This window comes from Anastrepha obliqua, chromosome 3 (assembly GCF_027943255.1).
Source record: "Anastrepha obliqua isolate idAnaObli1 chromosome 3, idAnaObli1_1.0, whole genome shotgun sequence".
NCBI classification, from domain to species: domain Eukaryota; kingdom Metazoa; phylum Arthropoda; class Insecta; order Diptera; family Tephritidae; genus Anastrepha; species Anastrepha obliqua.
Window position 1 is genome coordinate 64,187,759 of NC_072894.1, and position 26,050 is coordinate 64,213,808.

Consider the following 26,050-nt stretch of genomic DNA (forward strand, 5'->3'; position numbering starts at 1 on the left):
TACCAATCCGAGTGCTGCTCGTAGGTTTCGAGGTGTTTGTATTACATGCGACTCATGAACGAATCGTGCTCGGCATTCGCTACTTGTCATTCGTTATTTTTATTTTTAAATAATATAAAATTTATATGTACAAAATAAAAAATGATGATGCTTTTTGTTACATTTTTGTGATAAGACCCTTTGCGTCAAGTGGTTAAATTTCTAAATGATTTAATTTTTGTATGCTTTTATGCGTCACGAAACAATTATCAATTGTAAGCTCTTCCCTCAACAAAAATACAACTCTGGTGAAAGCATTATTTGCATATACATTTTTTGAATGGTTTCTTTTGCACTAATTCATATCTAAAGGAAGTACTGCGTATGAATTAATTTCTATCATCCAATTCTTGTTGGGACTGCAATCTGTAGTAAAGTGGATCTGTACGCTCTTTAGTTTTTATTGTAGTTACTATAACGTTATTGTTGGCATATATGTATGTATAGATTGCTCTGTAGCAATTTTTAGCCTCAGTAGGCCGATTACTGTATTAGCGGGTGTGCAGTAAAATAGGTAGAGCCAATATATAATCTCTTTTTTCTTTCACATTATACCATTCAGTCTGTAAAACACGGAGCTGGAACAAACATACTTACATATATGGGGTTATTTCTTATACAGAGAAATAGGGCCTTGATATCGGACGGAACCTGTTTAATATACATACATAAATATTTAAAGTAACACGATAATGCTTTCTGTTGAATGAAATTTGTTGTCTCTGTATTTCAATGAGATATTGGAAAAAAAAAATTATTCCAATAATATCAACTAATATCAAGGTGTTGAGCTGCCCTCTACATTAGCCAGACGTACTATAAATCCTGTCGAGTACTGGCTATTTTTTAAAGGTAAAAAATTATTCAATATGCATACTCCCACCACAATATGAAAAAATTGGTAATATTTATTTCCTAAGTTGTTATTAAAAATAACTCACTTCACTAGGCATTAAGGGGTTATATACCTTGTGTTTTTCAAAAAAATCAAAATAAATTTTATTTCTTTATCGTAAAGTAATCTCCCTTGAGAACATTTTCCAAAAATTTCATAGAGATCTGAGCAATAGATCGAAAGTTACAGCGTTTTAAATTGTGCGTCGTCACGTCCTGAGCGTACGGCCTCATGCGGCGCTTGAAACTTTAAACGCGATTATCTCAAAAACGTGTTTTTCCAAAAATGCTTTTGCGGTGGACGCGATTGCAAAAAAAGTATTCAACCGATTTTTATAATTTTTTTTTAAATTGTTCGTAATTGATGTCGCCTCTTAGTGAACGATCAACTTTTTATGTATAAATTTTTATTTTGCAGATATGAATTTTTTAATGCCAATTTTAGGACTGTAGAAGTGGAGTTTTTTAAAAACATGTTCCTATTTTCACAAAAATCAAAATATTTAATATATTGATCGTTCACTAAGAAGATATAACCCTATACTAATGAAATCTTTTCGATTTTTTGATTTCAGTTGACTTGGTGGACTTGAATCGCGTCCTCCGCAAGCCTCTTCCAAAAAAAGGGTCTTGGGGGAAAACGCCATAACTCCGCCATTTTAAAATATTTTTACACAAACAAAGCCTTTTTTTTTTCTTTAAACATTGTAATATCCAATAATAAAAACTTTTATACAATAAAATTATTGCTACATATCTTTAAAAAAAACCCAACTTTCGCTAATTTCACCGGACCACAAGGTATATAACCCCTTAAGAGAGCAGCTCCTCCAGACAACGATCAATAATTCATACATTTTTGCGAAAACTTGAGAGTATTTATTCTCTTAAAAGAATTACATAATAATATTCATGCTTAAATAAATATACAAACATTTTTTTGAAATAAAAAAATAACGACGCTACAGCTGCTCAAACGTGACTCCTTTAATTTGCGCCGTGGAATTTATAGCCTCAACTGAAATCAACCAGACAAAAATGTTTCTAAAATAAGTTATTCCGCTTTGCACTTAGCTATTTTTAACGAAAAAAAATTAAAATTTGAAGTGAAAAAAATTACATTTTTTTATTAACAAATTGATCAAAACAATATATTTAATGATAACACAGGTCTGCAAAAAAATGGGTTCGGAATGTTCTATAAAAGTGTAGTGTCATTTCCGAAGTAATTTTTTGCGTAGAATCCGAATACGAGGTTTAAATTGCTCTATCACGTCAGGATTTTGATATATCCTAACCTAACAGTGCAAAAAACGCTGTTTTTGCCCATTTTTGAGGTTATGTAGCTACGCAGATTTTGCTCTTCATAAAAAAGTAAACATAGTATTTTTTAAGTATAAGTCTTCCTCTTTTAAATGCCGTTGAGTTTGCTTAAATATCTTTATTTTTCACTGAGATATCGCATTTTGAAGTTTCCATGTTTGTGAATTTTTCGATATTCGAAAATCCATTGAGATAACATGAGACGTGATACGGTCGATTACATAGTGGCACAAAAAAAACAAAACATGGAAGCACGCAAAGTTTTTGATTGGTAGTGTTGCAGGATTTCTATATTCGATTTGCTAGCAGTTCCCCAAAGCTGTATACCGTAGGTCCATACAGGCTTTAAAATAGCTTTATATAGTCTTATTTTGTTTTCTAAACTTAGCTGAGATTTGCGACCAAGCAGCCAGTGCATTCGCTTGGTTTTATTTTTAAGCTGCTCTTGTTTGGCCTTAATATGGGATTTCCAAGTAAGGCGTCGATCTAAATGCATTCCTAAATATGTCACCTTGGTATTCGTTGGTATTACAGCATTATTTAAAAATATTCTAGGGTAGTTATCTTCTCTTAACGTAAAGGTGACATGGGTAGACTTGCCGAAGTTAACTTTAATCCTCCATTTATCAAGCCAAATTTCTAAAATATTTAGTTGGTTTTGCAGCAAAGTGGATGCTCTTGCAGGTGAATCGCTAGAAGCTATGAAGGCTGTATCGTCAGCGTAAGTAGCCACTTCCACTTCTTCTGTTATTGGCATGTCGGAAGTAAATATTGTGTATAGGACGGGGCCCAACACACTACCCTGGGGCACACCAGCGCTAATATTGTATATTTCTGAAGACGCATCTCGGTGTCTAACATAAAAGTGCCTTTCACTCAGATAGGATTTAAGAATCAAATAGAAATGTGCTGGCAGGAGTTTTTTAATTTTGTATAGAAGTCCCACATGCCATACTCTGTCGAATGCCTGTTGAACATCTAAAAAAGCTGCAGAACAGTATTGCTTCCTTTCTAACGCATCCCTAATTACATTTACAACCCTGTGGCATTGTTCTGGTGTGCCATGTCTTGCACTGAACCCAAACTGATGTTCGGGAATGATGTTGTGGTCCCCAACTACTGGTAACATACATAAGAATATTTAAGTGAGAAGTCCTTCAAGTTGTCTTGTTGCCTAGAGTGCAACGTTGCCTGCACTGTCGACGCAGTAGAGTGTCTTCAAAATAACTACAAAAAGCTTACCATTTACATACGTTTGATGGAAAATTGCAAAAGTCCAAGCAGAAGACGAATGAATATGAAATAAATGCGTTAAGCCAGCACAAGTCTACCCTGAAGGAAATGTCGATGTTTAAATGATTAATACATCGACCGTATCGATACACTATTGACCTGCCACCATTACTACTGACCAATTATACCCTAAGCAATGGTTTCTGCTGTAGCCATTCAACATGTGCTCATCATTGGGGTTCTACTAGTATGCTTAGATCTATTGATTGGGTAGTTCCTATGAAAAAAGTAAAATAACTTTCACAAATGTAAAATGGGTGCAAGTTTTGAGTTTCAGCCTTTTTGTGTGCGTTCCTTTTGATTGAAAGTTTATATGCAGGTACACTTATCTTATTACTCAATTAATACAAAACAAAAAACTAAAAAATCTGCATGCCTAATGCAATACATATTTTTTGGTATCAAATTGTTTCAAAAAAGTTCATATTCTACAAAACTGCCTAAACTTTTCAGCATTTTGAGTTGATGCAAAAATTATTGATCTTTGTCAGAAGTGTCGTCTTGGGCAGGCTCAACAAAATCTCTAATGTTTCAGCGTTCACTAAAATTTCTTGCCTCTTTTTCAATGTTTCTATTTGTGTCAAAATTGAATGCTTTCTTGTTTATATTTTGTTCAAACTACTCGATTATTTACTTTTTAAATTCACCTATTTTATATAAAAATTCAATTTAGGGGCCCCCACGCGTACTTCCAGCAAAACAAATTGAAACAATTAGCGTTGCAATTGTCAAAAATTTCTCTAGCCATTAGAAAAAAGTGTAGACCTTTGGTTGATAATGTAACCAAACAATTACCCAAAATAATTGCGGGCGCTCTAGCAGGGCATTGCCTAAAATATCGCTACACACTTAATAACGCATTTTCCCCATCCCTCTGCCTTACAGCGCTTCGTGCGCAACCCCCTTTCAATGTAAGGTAGTTTGCTTGGATTGGCAGTGGTCGCTCGTGTCTATAAAACGACGCTTTCAATCAGCCGGTCGTCAGACTTAGCCAACAGACACTGAGTTCGTCGGTAGCAGAAAAATAACATATTCCACAAAGACAACATTTGTTGGAATTGTTATTACTCCTACCTACTTCTGCAGCTGCTGCTAATGCTGCTCTTCTACACGTTCAACCATACTCTACTCACTGACAGCAATTCACGTAAGCGCATCTATTTTTTTTTTATGTTTGGGTGGAAGTGCAATTGCCTGTGTGTATTTAAATGGATTTTGTGTTGTTGCCTTTTATACGCATAATTTTACATCTGAAGTCAACAATAACTACTCTCACTCTTGTGCTGCTTTGTACTCCCTGCACATAATTTTTGTTGTAAAATATTTAAAGCCCAAGACGCTCCCTCGATAAATATGCGATATTGTTTCATTTACTTTCTTAGAGTCCTTTAATGATTCTTAAGCAGCGCTTTACTGCTCTAACTTGTCATGTACATACATATGTACGTATTACATAAAATTTTGTTATTGCGTATGCGTATTGGCGAATAATTATGCATGACTACTAATCGGGAGGTTCTGGATCCGATTCGAACTGTGTTCATGAAAAATCAATTCTTAGAAAAAGTTATTTTTAATAGTTTTTAACTTTTCTCCCATGAAAAAACTTCTCATAAAAGACGTAAATATATGTATGAACTTTGTAAAATGAACCATTTTACCCTTAGAAAAAGCTTTTTGAAATCAATTGAAAGTTGAATTTCCTGACTGAGGAGTTATAAAGGAATTGCTTCACCATTAAGTGCTTGAAAATGTCTTTTCAAATAAAGAAGTGTTGTTGATTTTGTAACTAATTAAAAAAATTGTTTCTGGAAAGTGTATATGCAGGGAGAATCAGCGATTAAGATATTCCGAGAAATCGGTTGAACGCACCGATTTGGGTCATATTGGGAATGGGTAGCAATTACCTAAAATAAGGACAATTTTATTTAGACAAACATTTTTTTCTTAATCTAGCTTTGTTATGCTAAGTGAAAACAATTTGCGGGTAGCGACTGGTAGCACTAATATACATAATATTTAAATCTTTGAGTCTGTTTGAATCTGCATAACATTAATCTTAAGTGGATCCAAATGACCTTGCTTTGGGTACAGGGCGCTTCACCTCTTGCTGATTGATGTGACAATCGTACATTTCTGTATTCACTTCCGCTAGGATGCTTACATCTATACAATTAGTCTTCAGCATTAACTCTAACTTACTTACGTTACTTTCATAAGAGATTTTTCGAAAATAATGCAAGGCAATGTAATTGAATTTGAGAAATTAAATTTTTTTCAAAAAGTTGCTGTCGAATTTTATTTGTACGTATGTACATACTTATGTACTTAGATAATACAAACTGCAGAAAAAACAATAAAGTCTACACAATAGAAAAATCACCCCATTATAAAGTTGCCCAGTTTTAACCTGTTTCACTATGAGCCTGAGTGTACGATACCTCTCCGTATGCTCTCTTCTTCTTTTTCTTTGCTCTCGCACATATTTTTATAAGCTCTAGCGCGAACGTTTGCATTTTTCCCACAAAGGTGCCGTTGTAAAAAATCTCTACAAAAATAAATTTTTTTTCAACTCATTAGTTTCACGATTTCAGTCGAGAGCATGCAAAGTGGCAATGATAAAGGTAGTGCCTCTCTCGCCAACAATCGGAAAATATAAATTCACTCACGCGCCACACTTGATTCTAACAAAGGATAAATACAGAAATGAGAAGAGCGCGGAAGGTAAGCAAGAATAACATAAACTGAATGTTGAAATAAATCTTCCCAGAACTGCTTGGCCCAGTATCAATTCGTACGTTCCCCATAATGTCTGTCATAATAGTGGATACGTCGTGGTCGCCTTGTATGGAAGCAAATCAGCAGAAACAGGAGTATAAAGCTCAGTTATTGCAATAGTGTTGTAGCAACCAAAACAAAAAAAATCGAAACAGGAAACAAATGTGTACAAAATTACACCAGCACTAGTAATGAAATGTTTGAATAAACTTGTATTGTTTTTCTACAAAAATTTGCACAATTATGCCCGACTACTCTGAAGATGTATACAAAGTTAGTTTAAAATCGAATTGAAATAAATTTAAAACGAAAAAAAAGTCAGCAATGCTTGAAATAATAAAAAAGGGTTAGAAATGTAAGTGGATAAGTGGTAAAACAATTTAAGGGAAATTAATGTAAAAATACTCGATATCTATTGCCTTCACCCCACGTAAACTTTGTGAAAAGTTGTGAATTGTTCGTAAAATATAGAAATATAGTGATTTTGTATAGAATGAAAAAATTTTCTTCTTTTTCCATCTAAACACACATACTAATGCAAATGCACAAGCACACATTTTTCGCAACTTCGTTGTCGTCGCCGACGCTCTCGTGATTTTGTTACTGGCGGACATCGCGTTTTCATCGTCGTGAATAACAATCAAGTACCAGGCAATCCGAACAGCTTGCTGCAACATTGTTTTTGTGCTGGTCGTCATTGCCGTCGCCGTTGTAGTTGAACATAGTGGTGTCGTTGGACGTACGGACGGACGAACAGTTGACGACTTGTCAGCCTCCATCCCTACGGAAGGGCACTTGCAATAAAAAAATCGAAAATGTAAAAGAAAAAGAAAAATAGCAATGGATTTTTTATGTAGATATGTAAATGTTTGGTATTCAAACACAAAAGTGTTTTAAATTTAATAATATCTGAGAAAAGTCTGATCAAAATAGAAAGGGGTGTGTAGGAGTGCTTGGAATATACTAAAAGTATTTAAATATGTAAATCAAAAATTCGAAGTGAAATTAATTATAAAAGTTATTTCCAAGGAAACAACCATTCAAATACTTTCGTCTAAAAGTCATTTACAAATAACAGTTTTTAATAAACAACAAAAAGTAAAAAACACCCATTGAATAAAGTCAAAAAAACTGTTTTTCGTGTAACCCAAAAAATTATATCCGGAAATGCATCACATTTTTCTTGCATGCGTAATATTAAAAACGACAAAAGCGCAACAACATGAAATGACAGGGCAACTGTGCTCCTGCCTGTGCCAACAAAATGTATGAAAACAGCAATGCACTATCAAAGGAGCTGTACAACAACAATCAAATGAAAAGTTTTCGGGCACAAAATAAGCAAGTGAATGAGCACACTTGTGAGAGATTTTAAGAGAATGGACTTGCTGTCAGAATTGTGGACTTTCTCAATTCAAAAAAATTTCACCACCCACTCATACACAGAATCCACAATCCGCTGTTTGCAATGCAACTGTCGATTAGCTCAGCAAAAGAAAAAATGAGAGGAGGTGAACAGTTGAAATGGGAAAACACAGTCTACATATTTAGTAGTGTTGCCAAAGTGTGAATATAAAGTAGAAAAATGTGCAGAAAAGTTAAAAGTCACTGTCAATGATTTTCTACTAACTTAATGAATAATTTAACATGCAATTCGAAATTATAAAAACCGCTTTTGCTTCCAATGGCTCTACTTCATGTTAGATTAAAACTGCTGTACTCTAGGATGGAGAGTATAACTTTGCTGTAGGAGAGAGAAAAAGTACGTTGAGTCTCTTCTAAACCGAAATTGAACTTTATAAGATCGATATACTCCACTTATCTTATGACTTCCCCGACTCGAAAGGCGTCGCCTGGCGGGAGCAGTGCACTGTCACAATGCAGCAAGATCGTTCTCTTCGCTTCTTCGTTTTGAAAATTTGTACTAAAACAACTTGTGTACATCTAGTCCGTATATACATATGTACATATTATGTCTGGATGTCAGATAATGCCTCGTAATGACAGTTGTTATTAAACAAATATTACTCATATTTAGGCTTATTAAGTTTAGTGCATTCAGCAGGAAGCGGTTTTTTTGTCAATTTTACAGGCATATTTCTCATGTATATTCTTCTCAAAAGTTTAGTGAGTTTTATTATTTTTCTATTAGATTAATTAGTGGAGCGCGTTTTGGTTAATTATTTCCTCCCATTTCGTTCCTCACTCAGTTGAACGGGGGGGTTAAGGTGAAAGCGCTATGGTTCTAACAAAATAATATATTTATTGCATGAAACATGCGATGACCGCATAATTTCACATAAGAGATCAGTTGGCATACTACACAACAATTAGTTAGCCTCCTACCTACAATACACACCTATGATTATTTTTTGTGGGCTTATGTGAATTCGGTAGTCTACATCGTTAAATTGTCGGTGTGCCAAAAACTAGAAATCAGCATTCTCCAAAAAGTGATTGAAAATTTAGTTTTTGAGTTATACCCCATAATAAGATAATCTTACTAATAAAATCATGCACTCAAGGCCTGTAGCACGATATTTGTGTGCGTCTGTTATTGTTTTTGTTTTTTATATAAAATTTCCATCTTCCCTTGGTTGATGTTTAACTCTCAGCACACATTAATATTATCTGTAAAGTTGTAAAGATATTCAATGATTAATTTTAAAAACTACATTTCGGACCTTATTTTGCATCTTGAAGCAAATTTTCTGAAATTTTTGAAAAGTGTCTCGAGTCTAATTTACAGATTTTGTTATATTTTAACCTTTATATTTTTTGAAGCTGAAGCTTTTTGGCAATCCTAAACAGCAATACAAACCATTCAGTTGCTCTTCGCACTTTCTTTCTCTACAATACTTTGTCGAATCTAGGGGTGCACAGCAGAACTCTCCGCTCACTACGAAATGTGCTCTTTGTATGGCCTCATGAAGTGAATTTATAGTGACGTTGTAGAGAATTTTCCGCACTACGAGTAGTATAATCAAAAGCACGAGGTGCAGACACAGACACATACAAAATACGAATATGTAGGTATGTGAAATGCCCCATTGTTAACCGAATGGATTTTTGGCGTAAGCGATTTTCAAATGAGGCAGGCCAAACCAGCTAACATCAACCACCAGCTGTAGTCATGCGTATGCATACATGGGTATGTATACGTGTGTATTTGTATATGCGTATATCTACATACATATGTATATACTTATGGCTGTGCTTATGGACAACTGCCTAAAAATTATAAAATGTTTGCAACAACAAAATAATAAGGTCCGTAGTATACATTCATGCAAACATGCATACGTTGTACGAATTAAAATGCGATTAGATTTTGTGTCTTTAAAATGAATGTGAGCTGCAAACTGTATTTCATTTCTATTTTGCAAAATGTTTGCATATACATAATATACATATGTACATATGTACCATATGTGTATATGTGTTTCTTTCGTTATCTCTCTGATGGTCAGCTTATGCTTAAGTCAAGGATACCCACGTACATACATACTATAGCGGTTGTTACTATATGTTTCTTTGCTTTTCCTCTTTAGATTGTGTACCTACAGTATCCATATTTTTTACATTTTTCCTATGTACACATTAATTGTAGGCCGTATATCAATAAAAATAATCTTTCTTTTATAAGCTACATACATATGTATGTGCACGTGTACATATATATAAGAATGTTTAATGTCTACATTATTTTATATTTTTATCTGTCTATTCTTTGTTTCTACCATTCGCTCGTAAAATACATATATTTATGTACAAACAATATATACCTATGTATGTAAATATGTATATATAATACATAAATATGTAAGCATGTGTGTATAATTGTACTCTCTTTCGCTCTTAGCTAAAATCAGAATAGGTGTACTCTTTGATGATAGTACATATTTTATGCCGCCGTTGCTGGTTTCCTTCTTGGTCACTGCAATCGTTGTCACCACTCTCGTGTACAACATTTTTGCCCCAAATTTCTCGAACTTCACCTTTTTTTTGCTACTACTGCTGGCTATCGAACTAAAACAAACACATCCATATGTTCTGTTACGTAGCGTGTATACATATACGCATATTTGTATGTATATAAACCCATATATACATATATATTCGCAAGTAGCCTGTTCGATACCCCACTATTCGTAACTCTCGCTTGCGCTGGCTTGCAGCTGTTGTTGCAGGTAGTTTAACTCGCTACTGCTTTATTTCGTCCATATGCATGTAAATATCCCCTTCTTCTGGTATATAGTACGGCACATATCCAATATTGGTTGTTGGCACCAAAAGCAAAGGATATAATATGAAAGCACACACATATCAACTTATGTACAAAGACATATTATAATATACACATATGTACATACACGTACACACGCATAGATAACATCCGCATATGTAAATATAATTTTTGAATTTATCGATGCATAGTGTTTACTTGTTAATATAATACATATAAACACGCACACACATGCATACACCAACTTTGGCAGCACATGAGCTGTGAGGAAAGTAGGTATATAGATTTCTTCATTTGGCGTGCTCGGTCGTTTATGGGTATTTCCCCATCATTTCGCACGTTTTCGCGTTCATTTCTTCGCACGCGCCACTGATGTGAGACACCTTTCTCAGTGCAATACGAGCACATATAAGTACAGACATATGGATGTACATATGTATGCATAATCAATTAATATTAAATGAATTGTTTGACCAAATTACTGTGTTATTATTGTTGATCGTATAATTTATGGTAAAAAATTAAGTGAGCATACGTATGTACACCTGTGCTCATAAAATAGCAGGGGGGCATATTGCAAAGTTTCGACTTTTCTATTTTTTATTAAATTTATTTATTTATTTTATTTTTCTTCTAAAAATGTAGTTTATACGACAACAAAAACCACATAATTCGAAGTTTAAAATTGTATACCGAATTTTAAAAACTTTAACAAATTTCAAATTTTTAATCAGAATCTTCTGGTATAATAAAGCAAAGTGCAAGTGGCAATTTATGTTTGCTGGCTGTTAAGACATTTTCCTAAAAAGTTATTTTATAACATTTTCCAGCATTTGTTATATTGGAAAACATGCATAAAACCGTCAAAGTTATCAAAAATCAACGCTAGTTTCGGGCCACCTTGCACTGCCACAAAATTATACAAAATGTGAATAAACTATAAAACTGTATACCCAAAAATTCTCTAAAAGATCTGACTAAAATTTTAAATTTATATGAAAATTTGTTGAAGTTTTTAACATTTGGTGTAATGCCACAATTCGCCGTAACCAAATGGGTTGTTGCATAACTGCCATTTCAAAGTGGCCTGGATCGATTCTCCGAACATAAAAGATTAAATAATAAATAAAAAAAAAACGTTTTAAAAAGCGCTCGCCTCTCGGCAAATAATAGCAAACTTCCGAGTGTATTTTTGCGAATGAAACATAACTGCAGGCCCCTCCATTTGGCGAAATCAAGAAGGGGCATAGCACAAATACCAATTACGTGATATATGTATATAAATATAATGTTTGAAGCTTTAACTTCTATTGTTCTTGTTGTATTATTAATATTATTTATAATAATTATTATTTACAAAAAGGCGCCTTCGATTCGCCACTTCTCTGCTCACTATTCTGGGCTGTGCTCACTTGACGAAAAATTTGCATGTGAAAGCAATAACAAAGTTATTGAGCCAGATTCACCTGGCGTGTGTGGTTATACAGCAAGGCGAATTAAATACTGAAGGAGGCGTCTTCCTAAATAGTTAATTTATTTTTCGCGATTATGACAAGGATGACGTCATGCTCCATACCAATACAAAACAAATAAAAAGAGGAGGAGTTACGTGTATGTAAAAATTCAGTGAATGGTTTGGTATTATTGTGATATGTGATTTAAACTAAAGCAAAATATTTCAACTAAACTAATTAAAGCAACAAAAGTCTCCCTGTATGAACGCGGTCTAATGAAGCTCTCATGAAACAGAGTTGGCAGCATTGGAAATAATGAGTTATACCAGTTTTATGAGGTACAACCATAGGTGAGGTTGATATGGTTGCCCAGGGAATGGGCACACTTGGACGAAGAAGGATTCGTCCTTTGTGATGCCATTATGGAGGGGTGAGGCGGGAGAGAAAGACCGATGGGATACGGGGAGAGGGCGGGAAGAGATGGTGCTGGGATGGTTAGGAGCGTGTGGATTACGAACGATGACTATATTTGCGTCGACCGCATAATGCTGCTGATGAAATTCATCAGATTTTTAATGTCAGCACCAGCTATATCAGCAGGCGTGGCAAAAAAGTAGGAGCCAAGATGCCTAGATCTTAGCCCAGCCAGAGCTGGGCTGCTAAGGAGAAGGTGCTGAGATGATTCCACCTCATCCTCCATACATCCAGCGCAGAAAGGACTCGAGGCGATTCCAAGTCTCACAGCATGCATTCCTCGCGCATTGTGTCCAGAGCTCACGACCATACTCGCTTGCGTCAAGTCTTGCTCGATAACTTTGTAGTTACTTTCACAAGCAAGTTTTTCGTCAAGTGAACAGAACCTAAACGTAGCGAGCAGTGAAGTGACTTACGATAAATATTCATGACATTTAAATTTATATTGAATATTAAATTGGTTGTTCAACTTTTATGAAAGCAATTGCAAAAATATTGCTAATAATAATTATTAATAATTTTATTTCAGTAAAATTGTGGTATTTTTTTTAAATATATAGTAGCCATCGTTCAAATAAATAATTACCAAAAATTTAGTAGGTATGCAAAAACTGTGATAAATTGGCACAACACTGATTCGAACGAAAATAGTATTATAAATATACAAATAGAACTTAAGTGAATGCGTTATTTGGAGAAAATCAGCAAGATACTTAGCGGAAACCAACCTAATATCCGGACCCGGTGACCTACTCTGAAGAATTTGATGAATTTTCGGACTTTTTTTTGCAAAAAAAAATTACCTCTTTTTAGGTGGGTGCACTTTGCATGCATACTCAAACATTTTTATAATAACCAACACAAAAAACAAAAAAGTAAGTTATGTAAAAAATAACGCCGAGTTTGGGCCTAGGCGGCGAATGAAACTTAGATTCTTTGACTTATCTGGGAAATAAAAAATATTTTTAATATATAAGTCGTATATGTTTTGCCCGTTAGATGCCTCACAATGTATGGATATATTGCAGTGATTTAAAGGTGACAATATGCTTTAAAAAGGATCTTTGACAGTTTTGTGTTTGTTGAAGCCCACCCGTTGTGTGCTACAATGGAAATAAAAAAATATAAAAATGTTTCTGTTTATGACCCCATTCAACATCATCATCATTTAGCATTACAACCTAGGGTGAGTTTTAGACTTCTCTTCGATATTCTTCCAGTCCTCTCTGTCTCTCGCTAGATATTTCCAGTTGGTCACTTCGAGAGTTTGTCGTCTGCGTGGGCAACCTTTACTTCTCGTTATCATAGGTTTGTGCTGTCTTCCATTCTTAGAACATGTCCAATCCACCCTAGCCTTTGCGCTTTGGTGAATTTGCTAATGTCCTCGCCATGCGTAAATTGGAGAGACTCTTCGTTGGTTTGTATTATGTAATCACCTCTTTCGTTTAGCCTGGGGCCATATATCCTCCTGAGTATCCTTCTCTCAAAGACTCTGAAAGATTATTTTTCGGGTGCTGTCATGGACCACACTTCAGAGCCATATGTAGCAATGAGTCTCGATATAGTTTTATATATACTTAGCTTGCTAGTCCTAGATAGTATCTTCAATTTAACCCTCCGTTGGACACCTTTTCTAAAACCTTCGGTTGAGCACCCGGGTCTGGTCGTTTTTTCGTCCTGTGCGAGGGTTCTTTTTAAAAGGTTATATCCATAAATCGATAGAAAATTAAATTTTAGGAAGCTACCTGGAAGCTAAAGTCGTTAGCTATAATAGAAATATGTTAAGTTCACTTCTAAAGTCGAAAAAGCCAGTCGGGCTAGACGCGGTTGCCGAACGAAGGGTTAAATAGGTGCATATGTCCAAAGTATGCTTTCCTTACATTAATTATCCAGTCCTGAATGCACTCTCTAGCGCGATTGTTGTTTGTGATTAGAACGCGCAAGTATAATACTTGAATTTATCAATACCTTCAAAAGTGGATTTACTTAATGTTATGTTTTACGGCCTTCTTCTCTCAATACTTCTGAACAACACCACCTGCTGTTGCCTCTATGTTTTCGATTAAATCGTTAAGGTAGCGCTTGTTTCGAGCAAGCTAATATAAAAATTTCTTACGATTAAGAGCATACTTAATGTATCATGGCATGTGTATGACAGTCAGTGGTAGCTTTTGAATATTTTCAACCCACTCGCACATCAACTTGCGAAAATGTATTGCAACCCTTTCCCCTCTAAGTAAATAGAAACGTATGATATCCTTCCTTTCGTTTTTATTATTTATGTAGATTTACAGTGCATATTTATTTACATATTCTGCTGCTGTTCGCGCAGTATTTTGTAATTTCGTGGAAAGTAGTACCGGAACTCCCTCAAATATTCCATGTTAGTATGTGTTATATACGAAAACACACATAAATCAATGCTACAAATTGATTTGAAATAATTAGAAAAAAAAATGTTTGTGAAAAGTCCCACTTGCAACGGTTGGCTGCTAAATGATTTGGGTTTGTTTTTGGCATTCGTAATGTTTATGGCGCCCCCCGTAGCCGAATGAGTTTGTGCGTGCCTACCATTCGGATTTCAAAGAGAGAATATAGGTTCGAATCTCGGTGAAAGAGCAAAAGAAAGAAAAACGTTTTTTCTAATAGCTGTCGCCCCTCGGTAGACAATGGCAAACCGCCGAGTGTATTTCTGTCATAAAAAAGCTCCTCATAAAAAAAATATTTGCCGTTCGGAGTCGGCTTAAAACTGTAGGTTCCTCCATTTGTGGAACAACATCAAGACGCACGCCACAAATAGGAGGAGGAGTTCGGCCAAACACCCATTTATATACATATAATGTTTATGCTCCTCAATTTATTACCGCGCTCTCAATCAGTCGTTCTTCAGACGGTAACGTAATGACATTGGTTAATTTTTTTCGTATATCACTAACACATACTTAATTTTTTCGTAAACAAACCGATTCATTACCCCTGCTACGTCAGCCCATCAGCAGATTCTGTCAAATTCGCTGAGAACCGGCTAACGGCCTGATATGTGCCAAACTATTAAAAATCTTTTCACCGTGCAATTGCATTACTGTTGTTGTTTTCCAAGCATACAGAAATATTTTTTATTGATTATTTATTACTCATTGTGAATTCCAGATTATACAACAGACATTAAGTTTAGCCAATAGTCAAGTATGGGTGCTTTCGGTGTACAATAAAAAATCTGTGTATATGGAACTATTCAAAAAGTAAACAAAACAACTAAAAATAAATAATTGTGTAAAGCAAAAGAAAAACAAAAAAAAAAACAAAATAAACAGTGTTTATAAAGAACGATGTAAAAATAAAAAAAAAAAACGATTTGTCTAACGCAAAAGAGCTTTAAAAAAGGAAAAATTACAACCCAAGAAAAATATACGTAAACTTATTGTTGTAATTTGTAGTGATGCGCTATTGTGATAATAATTTTCCCTTTCCCTGAAAAACCAAATCAGAAAGTTACATCTAAGAATAATAGAATAAAAATTTCAATTTTACATAATATGTACTTACTAAAATCTATTAGTGACTTTTTTTTTATAAATTAGTCGCAATCCGCGAAAACCTTCGAGATTTCCTGAAAAGAGAAATAGTTTTCGACTTGTGTTCATTTATGAAATCTGCTAATATTTCGGATATTTTTTAAAGTTGTGATTTTGGAGTTACTCCAGCGAATAAAATAATAAATAATTGTAATGAAAAATATGTAATAAATAACAAATCGCCAAATCACCAATCACAGCACAAAAATCCCTAAAAATGTTCATTGAAATCTTTTGTGTACAAAATCGAATTCTTCTGTACGCTGCACTGCCAACTCGCTTATAATGATAAATTTAAATTCAAAATGAATTCCATCAATCCATATTTCTGAACGGAGGCAAAAAACGAAAGATAAGCATAGAACAGGAAAAGAAAAGTAAATATCACGCAAAATGGGTGTAATGGTGTTGTATAGTGAAAAACGTAAAAACTCCTTTCTATTGCCACAAATAAAGTTTTGCAAATAGTTGTGAAATTGCAGTAATTTAACACTTGAGGTAAATTTGAATGCTTGTGCTTATGCCATAAATTTTAACACTCACTTTTCATACTATTATAATTAAATTCTCTTTTTTTTTAATTTTTACGATGAATGCTCCTTAGTTAGTATATAAAATAGTTTCCTTTTCCTTATTTACAGAATTTAATTAAATGAACTGTGATTATGAGTTCCACAAAATCGCAAGTAGCAGTCGCTACAAATATTCCAAGTCTATCATCATCACAAACTCAAAAAGAGTACAGTACTGAAGAGTCTCTAGGTCGGCAAAATAGTTTCGGCAATAATCGCAGAGTGAGTATATTTAATTCATAGATTTTTACATATAAAATATTGTTTCGGGATTGTTTGTAATACAAGGTGGCGCAAAATTATTAGGTTACGGAATAAATTCGTAGTGTGGGCTTTTATTTAAGCAAAGAAGTTGTTAAGCCTGTTTTTTAAGGAACTCTTTGTTGTCGAAGGTAACGCTCTTCATATGGTTTAACAGAAAGTGGAAAAAATAGTAATCGGTTGGTGCAAGGTTCGGAGAATACGGCAGATGGTGAAGGACCTCCCATTCGAGCTCTTTGAGTGCGGCTTTGACGACTTGTGCAACATAGAGTCTGACGTTGCCATGAGGGAGTATGGTTCAACCATGTCGATGAGGTCTTTTCAGTCGAATTACCTTATTCACGCAGTGGAACTGGACAATGTAGAGCTCCTTGTTAATCGTGGCATTCTTTTCTAGCGTTTCTCAGTGCACTTTACCCTGTCAGTCCCACCAAACACATATCATAATCCTCTATGGATGCATATCGGGCTTGACTCTCGGCTTTGGCGTATCTCCTGGCGCCACCCACTCCTTTCTTTGCTTCATATTGGTGTACTCTTATAGGCCCCATTTCTTATCTCCCGTGACGATTCGGTACAAAAAGCGCTGTTGCGCGATGGCGGACGAGATGCTGAGAAGCCATTTGACTTTCTTTGTTTTTTTTCGTTGTAATTTTTCGATAAATCCCATTGAATTAAGGTGATTGAGAATCGTTTCATGATCGCAGTTCCGTTTTCAGTTTTTTCTGCCAATTCACGACTGGTTTGGTGACGGTTTTCCTTCAAACGTGATTTGAGACGTTCTTCATCATTCATTCATAAGTCCTTCCGCTGCGGGACGTGTCATCGACATCAAAGTGGGCATTTTTGAACTTTTCAAACCGTTTTCGTTTTGTAGACTCGCCTATGACACCTTCACCATACACGTCGCAAATGTTGCGGGCAGCTTCGGCAGCTTTTTGACCTCGATGAAAAGCAATGAATAGGAGGTATCGAAAATGTTAAATTTTGCCTCTTGGGTATTCAATTTCTAAGCCTCAAAACTAATAAAAAATTAAATCACTCAAAAATATAATTAAAATAGTTTCGTACAGCAGAAAGAGTTCTATCGAATGAATACTTACCCTTTGCCAAACAGCAAACAAATCGTTATAAAATAAAATAAAAGAAAATATATAAAAGCGCTATAAACTTATTTCCCAACCCAATAGTTACCCTATCGGAAGATGTATCATTTTTGCAAATGGTGTCGTACATCAATCATATTTGATTCTCATGACAAAAATAGCTACAGTATACAAACAGACAAGCAATGGAGCACGTGAAGGTCCAATTAAACACTTCCATCACTCAAAATTATTATTTTTTTTTTTTTTAGTAAATAAATTATTCAATTATTCTGGGAATGAGAATGATTTGCCCACGTGGAATTCGCAATATAACTTAAAGCAGGGAAGATACGCTCTTTCCGGTTGAAACGCGTTTTCTTTTTCAACATGGTATCCTTTTAGCTCGATGCACTTTACTTAATAATGCATTAAATAAATAAATATTTCTCCTTCCAATTTGTATTTATTACCAAATCACTTAAATTCGGTCAAACACTCTACACCAAATCACACAGGAAATAAACACAAAGAGTTGAATCTAGAGAATTTGCTAGATAAACGAGCCATTTGGGCCCTAGTTCTTGTAATATTGTACGATTGCCACCACGCATATTCCCATAAACTCTGTCGTCCAATCTCATTAGCCGGCAGACCTACCCTAGCCTTCTTCCGTCCTGAGCTTGTATGAATTAATTATACGTTTTGTTCTCATTACCCAACGGCGCAAATGCCGTATCCGATTGCGATTGAACAGCACCAAACTACTCTTTGAAGTTGTCAAACCACTGTATTTGTTGCCAATAATCCTGTCCTGCAGACAGGCATTGTATATACAAATATTTATGCAGAACTGAAACCCCTGATCCATGCGATAAGCTTGTAGCTTAATCAAGTTCGCTGAGCATCACCCTCCGATCGTCCATTATCATATCGTGACCATTTCTGGTGTAGTGACCTGAATAAGGCGACCAGAACTTGCGTTGTCGCTCATGGAAGTGAGCGCTGAAATATAATAACTTTCATGTCTCCATTTTCTTTCATATTAATTATTTGTAGCAAAAACTGAACTTTAGGAATTTGAAGAATCAAAATAAGCAACTCTAAAGCCAAAACACCGTATGACATCTTTATACTATATATGGAAACGGCAATAAATTCTAAAGATGATGAAAGGGAAATGGGATGCATTCGTTTAAATGATTTTTTTTCATATTTTTGTATTTATTTAATTTTTTTTCTTATAAAAGAAAGAATTAATTTGAATAAAGTTAATGCGAAAAATACTATCCCAAAAATTACTTGGCATAAGAAATCCACTATTTAATACATTGAAGAAAATATCTTAATTGAGATTGGGAATTCAACAATGACTATCCTCCTTATTTCCGTAAATACTAATATTATTATATACGGGAGCGATAAACAAAGATTGAACCGCAAAGGTGGAATATAGGAGATATAATTAACATAAAAAAATGTCCAAAACTATCGGTAGTGCTCATACAAAGTTGATCGATCTGAGCAGCTGATGAGCGTGAAACTCGATTTAAGGCAATTAAAACTTCCTTCTTGCAATTTCTGCGGAAGGCATTCCTCTTTTTTCGCTTGATTTTAGCTAATATTGCAGCTTCTTAGCAGCCTCATGGTTGCAAGCTGCTTAACGAGCGTCTTATGGATGTTTATCGATTTCTTGTTATTTATTTTTTGCACAGATAAAAATTCTGTGTGAAGTATTCTGTTTATACAAGTACGTACGAGGTGTATTAAAAAAGTATCGCAAATTTTGTGTTTTTTTTTAATTATTTATTTATTCATTAATACCTATTTTGTCCTCTTCAAAGTAATCCCCATGAGATATTATGCTCTTGTGCCAACGTTTTTTCCTATCTTCGAAGCACTTCAAAAAATCATTTTTTTTATCTTGTTCAGCTCCACCTTCGATGCCGTCTTTATCTCGTCAATCGTAGCGTAGCGTCGTCCTTTCATGGGCCTCTTCAGTTTCGGAAACAAGAAAAAGTCACAGGGACCCAGATCTGGGGAATACGGTGGGGTTGTTTTTGGGCAAAAAGTCGCGCACAAGCAACGATGTGTGAGCAGGGGCGTTATCGTGATGCAAGAGCCAATTTTTGTTCTTCCACAAATCCGCGCGTTTCTGGCGGATTGCTTCGCGCAAATTGCACTTAACTTGCAGGTAATATTCCTTATGACCCTCTGGAGCAAATTTGGGTCGTCGCGGACAGAGTCCAACATCTCATTAGCAATGATCATGCGATGCTGATTTTGGTCGAAATTGAGCAGTTTTGGTACGAATTTTGCGGCGACCCGTCTCATGCCCAAATCATTGAAAAAATCGAATGGCAGGAGCGAATCGATATATCTAGGTCCTCAGCAACTCCTCGAACAGTGATTCGACGATTGGCCAATACCATTTTCTTCATTTCATCATTTTTTTCGTCTGTTGTTGAAGTGCTAGGGCGTCCGGCACGCGTTTCGTCGTTCATATCTTCTCGGCCTTCTGAGAACATTTTGTACCACCGATAAACGTTGCTTTGGTCCAAAGTAGCTTCTCCGTATGACACAGTCAACATTCGGAATGCATTCGCGCACTTAATTTCGTTTTTCACATAAAATTTGATACATGTTCTTTGATCCATCTTTTTGAATAGGTAAAAATCGAAGATGAGCCGAAATACGTGCAAGCAAAGCGGCTGTCAACCATTAACTGAACATTAAAAATGGTCGAACTCGTCGGCATTAGTAAGAGACATGAGTACCAACATATCGACACAAAAAAATCGAAATTCGAATATGCGTAACGTGCGAAAGTTCAAAATTTGAGATACTTTTTTAACCAACCTCGTATACATGCGCACATCATTGTCCCATTAACTAAGCTTTTATTTTGTATCTAATCTTATTTCACTATCGATGTGCAAAGCTCCTATTTCCTTAGTTTATATTATTCGTCTACGCTAAGGCGGCAAATTCAATAAATCTTCCGCGGATGTTTCCTCTTCAACACATATCATGTGCAGCTGTCGGCGTTCATCCTTTTTGTGCCATTTATTACTATGGATATTACTAGAAATTCATAAAGTAAGCCTCCATTACTGCGCAATTTCCAAAATAGAGCTTATTAGCGCAAGCATTTTCTGATTTCTAGTAAACAAGATTCTCAACCACCCATCAACAGTGAAGTGAGAACAGTGCGTTGACTGTTTGATGAAAGAAGGTACTTATCCTCGTCTAGTAATTCAATCCTCTTCAATTCTTTGCCTTTTCGATAAATGCTATTGAATAAATTTGAAATATATTATAGCTCCTCTTCTATACAAGTCACTAGTCAATTTCAGATAGGCTTTACTTCGATTCTTAACACCGAAGAGTACAAAACCATTGAGAAGTATTTCGTACCGCCTACTGTAGGAATTTTAATCACACCCAAATGTTACAGTGAACGATGAAATGAAAAGCAAGACGAATGAGCAAATATTCAATTATTGAAATTTGCACTTGAGAGCTAAAGTAACCAAAAGCTAAATAATTTATTTATTTTTATGAAATATAAGTTTACAATAAATAGTTGCATTCCAGAAGTAAGGCAACTGTCGAAGAGGCTATCGGCCTGATAACCAAAAATTAAAAAAAGGCAAAACAATGTTTCATTAAATTAAAGCAATGTATGTTCAGTAATAACATACACATGATTTGTACATATGGTAGTATATTTTCCTAATTCGATGAACTCAAAGTAAAACGTGTATTTTCGCCATTGGCAATGCGACAGTTGTTTCAATTTAACAGCAAAGTTGATACTGATGGTTAAAGTGGTGGGTATAGAAGCTGTTTGAAAAGTAGGTCAGGTCAACGGAGTATAGAAGCCTACGCAACGTACCATATAATGTATATTCACTTCGCATATGCATACATACACACGTATAAATATAATATAAGGAGTATCTTATAGCAAGAAGCAATCGGCAACAGCATCACTGAGCATTGATCGTAGGTATGTTGCGTATACGCCGTGTTGTACTGTATGATGGGGGTCCCCACATGTGTATTTAAATACTGCTACAATGAAAATTATGCAAGCATTTATTTGTCTGAAAACTTATTGTAGACACTTATAACATCGTCTATACAATGTTTAGTGGAGGAGGGTTCGGTGGTCAGAACTTTACGCAAATATTGAAAGTTTCTTTCATTCAGCTGAGAGTAACTGGAAAATATTGTTTTACGTACATTGGCGACTAATGTTAAATGGTCAACACTGGTAGAAACACTCCAAAATGCTTCTGCTTAGTACGTTCACGCCGAGGCCGACTTTCACGTTGTGCGGCCGCGCTTGGTCGTTTGTTTGCGAAAGCGTCGAAAAAGCCTACGATGATGCCCTTTTAATGGGTTGCCAACATTTGCCAATAAAACAGGGACAACTATTTATGGATATGCACCTGTAATATCCGAACCCTCTAGAGGATAAGCGCATATATTTAACGGTTTGCGGTACGCAAAAAATATAAAAGTTACATAAAACTGAACAAAAAGAGATTTTGGACATAGTACAATATTTTAGATGTAGAAGTGGTCGCTTTAGCCGAATGAGCTGATGCGTGACTTCCATTCGGAAGTGCACAGGTTTGAAGTTTCGTGCATGAAACACCAAATGACGAAAAAGTGTTTTTCTAACGCGGTGGCTACTCAGAAGGCAATATAGCAAACGTCCTCTGACAAAAAAAAAACCACTGATAAAAAACTATCTATTACATAGTATATATATATACGAGCGCCAATTATATGGTATATATATGTATATATATTAGATATATCAGAAAATGAAACATAACCTTGTGACTTGGTTTGCGATTATTTACTTTGCTTTAATATAAATAATCATGTTTAAGTGCTATAATTTTCAATATACCAGTTGTCGTTAGCGATCTAGATTTTACTGGCTCAGCTCATTAATTCATTAACAATATGCATGCATGTACTTAATGTAGTTTTAATTTTGATACTTAAGGGTCGTTTGAAGGTTAGAGAACAAAGTGAATATCCTTTGAAAACGTAATACATTGATGTGTCCTTACTTTACACCAATAATAACCTTAATATCAAATTATGTATCTTCATTCCGATTGACTTCGTTCTTTCTCAAATGTTTGTTTTGATTTCTGTTTCTTTCAAATGCAAAGTACTGCAATTTGTAGTGACATCGAATGGTATGTTTTGATATGCTTTTTACTAAAGAGATTCACTCGGAAATTTGCTATTCAGGCAGGCATTCGCTATTTGAATACGTTTTTCTTTTAAGCATTATTATCTTTAATTCCCTAACTGTGGTTCCCTAATACCTGCTTAGAACAGATGGATGGGCTTCTGCTAACCACTCTTATTGAAATTACTGGTGTAAAAGTAGCGTCTGACTCTAAATTCTAATTCTTTAGATGGTTCATTGATGATGGTTTGACGCCGGCTGCAAAACTACCAACGCCATATGATCTGAATATAACTTAAGAAACGTCCAATTTTTTGGAATAGGCCAGGCGTACAGTTTCGAGGCTTGTAGTCTTTCTTATTGGCCATTTGGGCCTATTCACATCAAATAGCTTGCAATGATTACATACTGTATAAGTTGCATGAATGAAAATGTAAATTAGACTATTTAAAACCTATTTAAACCCCGAACTTTGTTGAGAAAAGACCGGACTAGAAGTTTCTGCAGGATTTGTCAAACCATAGTATTCACAAAATTCTCAAATATATCAGCTACACCGGCTGATCTTAACACAGTGGTACCGGGGACTGCGAGTTCGTGGGTCCGTTTTAAGTCTCTACCCCGCCATTTTAGCTTAGGTGCTGTTGCGTACACTTCGAAATTACTGTTTACTTTTCGTACACTTTTGGCAGCCGCCGTAGCCGAATGGGTTGGTGCGTGATCACCATTCGGAATTCACTGAGAGGTCGTTGGTTCGAATCTCGGTGAAAGCAAAATTAATAAAAACATTTTTCTAATAGCGGTCGCCCCTCGGCAGGCAATGGCAAACCTCCGGGTGTATTTCTGCCATGAAAAAGCTCCTCATAAAAATATCTGCCGTTCGGAGTCGGCTTGAAACTGTAGGTCCCTCCATTTGTGGAACAACACCAAGACGCACACCACAAATAGGAGGAGGAGCTCGGCCAAACACCTAACAGAAGTGTACGCGCCAATTATTTATTTATTTTTTTTTTTTTTCGCGTACTACAATTGTCGTTTTTAAAACTTTAACGAATTCAATAGCCTTTTGCATCCTCTAGGCCCAATTTTCTTACCTACAGTATCATTTTTATTAGAGAGAGTTAGAGCTACATACAAGCATATTTTTGTTTGCAATTCTCTTGTACTGCATTCTTAACAGATGTAGCGAGCGGATATAGCGCATCTAAAACTAACGAAGCTTTGCTCATTTATAAACGCTACAGAATGGTTTAAAAAGGAACCCATAGTGTAAGGATAAGTTCTAGTTGTATCACAATGGATCTACGGCAGGTCTAAGTGTGTCATTGCGACAGCCAACCTACCTAATTCTCATGGACTTACTGGCTTCAATAAATTTGAATTGCTCTCGAATTCTTTAGCTATTGATTTGTCTTCTTCCAAATCGAATTTTGTATTATTTCTAAACGAAATCTTTATACATTTTATTTATTTTTATCAGTAGTACAGCATAAGACTTCGGTATTTTAATAGTAGGCACTTTAATGATTCGCAACAGCTTGGTGCCTACTGCTTATACTATGGAGTCTATAAAAACCTTTATATTTACTGGAATATAATAACTAAATCAATGAATTTTTAAAAGGTATAAAATATTTTTTGGTATTTCAAATATTCAGTTCATATTTAACATTACTTCGGAAAAACCGATATTCATATGCGTGTGTATGCATGTAATTGCACCAACAGCAGTTAAATCGTAACCTCCACATTACCACTGCATTTAATCACTTCTTAGAATTAATTCCATGCCTCGCAGACATTTTCGCAGAAATAATCACACTTAAATAATATAGGAAATAAGTAAATAGTTCCACTATTTCCCATTTACTTAGCACTTAAAGTTCAAGGTTCAAAACGTTGAAAAAACTCAAAACAGCAAAGGAATAAAAGTGTGCATAGAAATCGCTGTGATAATCTGCATAATCATACAGCAGTTGCGCTAAACATGCGCCCCCATAAGCCAGTTTAGAATAGTCGGGGTTCGTTTTTTTATGTAATAAACAGTTACTTCTCACACTGTATTACTCACTACTGGCTGCAAAAAATTGTTATTTCCTTCATTATAAACTTTACTTAACTCGGGAACCTACTTTGCACCCAAACTCCTATTTCATTTACATTTTCCTTCCTTGCGTTGTTCGCTCATTTCGCCTATAGTACACCGAAAAAATTGCAACAATACTCACATATGTACATATGTATGTGCACCTAAGCACGTTTACACATACTCGCTTAGCATTTTCCCTTTACTACTATTTTTGCAAGTTCGAAAAGCGCTCAAGGTCGATTTATTGATTTTTCCACTTTCTGCAGCACCAGCAACAGCAGTCCGTAGCTGCAAAGTACGAATACACCCTTAGCTATGGCTCTTGCCCAAAATGTGTAGTAGTTTGTGTATATGCATACACGTGTATGTATGTATGTATAGATATATGCCCGTCAACAAGGGCCTACAATAACTATTAGTGTGCACTTTGTTCGTCATCTACGTTTGTTGACGATGCTGTACTGAAACCGAGTTGAATTCGCTTCGTTCGCAGTTTGCGTCGTTTCACGTTTTTTCCGCCGGAAGTTTATCTGGAAATCAGGTCACTGTAAATGTATACATTTAATTGAAGTTTGTTAGTCACAATTATCCAGATTTGTATGGCGAGAGACAGAGAAAATAAGTAATTGTTTTTGCTGTTGGTCTGTAATTGATTTCGTATAAGAAGTACGTTGTTACTGCTGACTAAATATTTTTTACTTATTTATTTATTTCAGAAGAAAGAAAATTAATGAATAGCTAGTTTC

At 35.3% G+C, this 26,050-nt stretch overlaps 1 protein-coding gene across 2 annotated transcripts in view; it reads left to right on the top strand.

The window, feature by feature from the left end:
• LOC129240319 (protein encore-like) overlaps positions 1-26,050 on the top strand; it is an 87,402-nt gene that overhangs the window by 25,468 nt on the left and 35,884 nt on the right. Inside the window, exons 1-3 of one of the 2 annotated variants that reach the window (XM_054876046.1) lie at positions 6,401-6,422; positions 16,277-16,574; positions 16,718-16,870. In XM_054876046.1, the coding sequence (XP_054732021.1) occupies positions 16,742-16,870 (129 nt within the window). In that variant the 5' untranslated portion in view covers positions 6,401-6,422; positions 16,277-16,574; positions 16,718-16,741. Of the gene's footprint in view, positions 1-6,400; positions 6,423-16,276; positions 16,575-16,717; positions 16,871-26,050 lie in introns of those variants that run through there. The other variant, XM_054876047.1, reaches the window with a different exon arrangement.